General features: G+C 49.2%; 1 protein-coding gene across 1 annotated transcript in view; it reads right to left on the bottom strand.

The window, feature by feature from the left end:
• Positions 1-1,643, bottom strand: part of LOC307071428 (girdin-like) — a gene marked incomplete at its 3' end in the record, with an annotated part of 40,382 nt that overhangs the window by 6,494 nt on the left and 32,245 nt on the right. Inside the window, exon 24 of the mRNA XM_079730406.1 lies at positions 1-39. Within this exon, the coding sequence (XP_079586532.1) occupies positions 1-39 (39 nt within the window). The remainder of the gene's footprint in view (positions 40-1,643) is intronic.

The following is a 1,643-nucleotide window of genomic DNA, read 5'->3' as shown; positions in this document are numbered from 1 at the left end:
AGTTTCTCCTTCTGCCTCCTGAGCTCGTTCAGCTTGTCACTGAAAAACAAACAGGACCCAGAGAGGAAGTGATGTCACGAGGGTCTGCCGTGACACGTGGAGCCGTCGACCAATTAGAGGCGCTGCGGGAGCTGACATTCAGGCCTGCGGTGGAGGAGAAGTTGTGGACCGCTGGAAGAGGGCCTGACATTTTGAAACGCATGTGACCCAGTTCATTTCACACTCTCATATCAACACTATCCTCCCTTTATCTCTCCCCTCTCTCTCTCTCTCCCTCTCTCAATCCGCTCTCACTGTCTCCCTCCCTTTCTCACACCCTTCCTCTCGTTCTCTCTTTCTCTCTCCCCCCTCCCCCCCCCCGTCTGCCATGGTAGAGTTATCAGCAGAGTGAGTGACGGTGACCTCTAATAATGCCGTTAGTAAAAACCCATTGGAATAGGGATTGTTAATTATCAATACATTTAATTAATTAACTCATTCGTGGTAGCTTTGCCAACGCTATATTAAAAAAACAATACTTATTATTACTATAAGTAAATTATTATTACTCTCTCTCTCACTCCCACCTCTCTCCCTCCCCCTCTCACTCTCCCTTCCTCCCACCTCTCTCCCCCTCTCTCTCTCTCTCTCACTCCCACCTCTCTCCCTCCCCCCCCTCTCTCTCTCCCTTACTCCCACCTCTCTCTCTCTCTCCGTCTCTCTCTCCCTCTCCATCTCTCTCTCTCTCTCTTACTCCCATCTCTCTCTCTCTCTCTTACTCCCACCTCTCTCTCTCTCCGTCTCTCTCTCTCTCATTATCTCCCCGTCTCTATTTCTATTAATTAACATATGACATACTTCATAAGAACTACACTCTGTTATCCATGACAATACCTCTAATATGCCGTGCTAAAGTACCTTAGCTGCGAACACAGGGACCCTATAATGTCGCTTCTCTGGTCTACATGCTGTCCTGCAGTAGGGAGCGATAGATTTTCCCCATCGATGTGGGCCAGCGTAACAGCAGCAGCCAGAGGATTGTAGGTCAGTCCACTGGCTGTCCTGCCAGAGAGCATCAATAATCCATCCCCCCGCCCAGACGCACCGAGCACGCCCACAACAGCACCCGGGCACTTTTTTGGGGTGCTCAAAATAGACTTTGCTGCACCAGAGGAAACTTTGCCCAGTGACACTTGCGTCGATCACATCGTCTGGTCTGTAGGTCTTTGTACCTTCCTCTGTCACTCCAGAGCAGTCTGGTTCTTCTGTGCTGTTCTAACAGAAGCTTGAATGTATTGTTTTGTGCATTTGGGACAAATCTTTTGGCTGAGTTCACTGAATTGCAAAATAGGACACCGAGGCCTTCTGTATATTTAATGTTCCACCGTTCGAAGTTCAGCTACTTTAACCATTGTTGGTATTCTGCATTGTTGGCTATGCAGTTATCAAACCTAAAAGAGAGAGAGAGAGAGAGTGGGGAAAGTGAGAGAGTGAGAGGAAGATAGAGAGAGGAGGAGCAGAGAGAGAGAGAGAGAGAGAGAGAGAGAGAGAGAGAGAGAGGGGGGGGGAGGGAGAGAGAAAAGAGAGAGAGAGATGAGAGTAAAAGAGAGGGGGGAGAGAGGGAGAGAGAGAGAGGGGGGAGGGAGGGAGATAGAGAGAGGAGA

Source organism: Pollachius pollachius (genome assembly GCF_949987615.1).
Source record: "Pollachius pollachius genome assembly, chromosome: 2".
Classification (NCBI taxonomy): domain Eukaryota; kingdom Metazoa; phylum Chordata; class Actinopteri; order Gadiformes; family Gadidae; genus Pollachius; species Pollachius pollachius.
The sequence above is the reverse complement of the archived record's forward strand: the minus strand, read 5'-3'. Positions and strand labels throughout refer to the sequence as shown.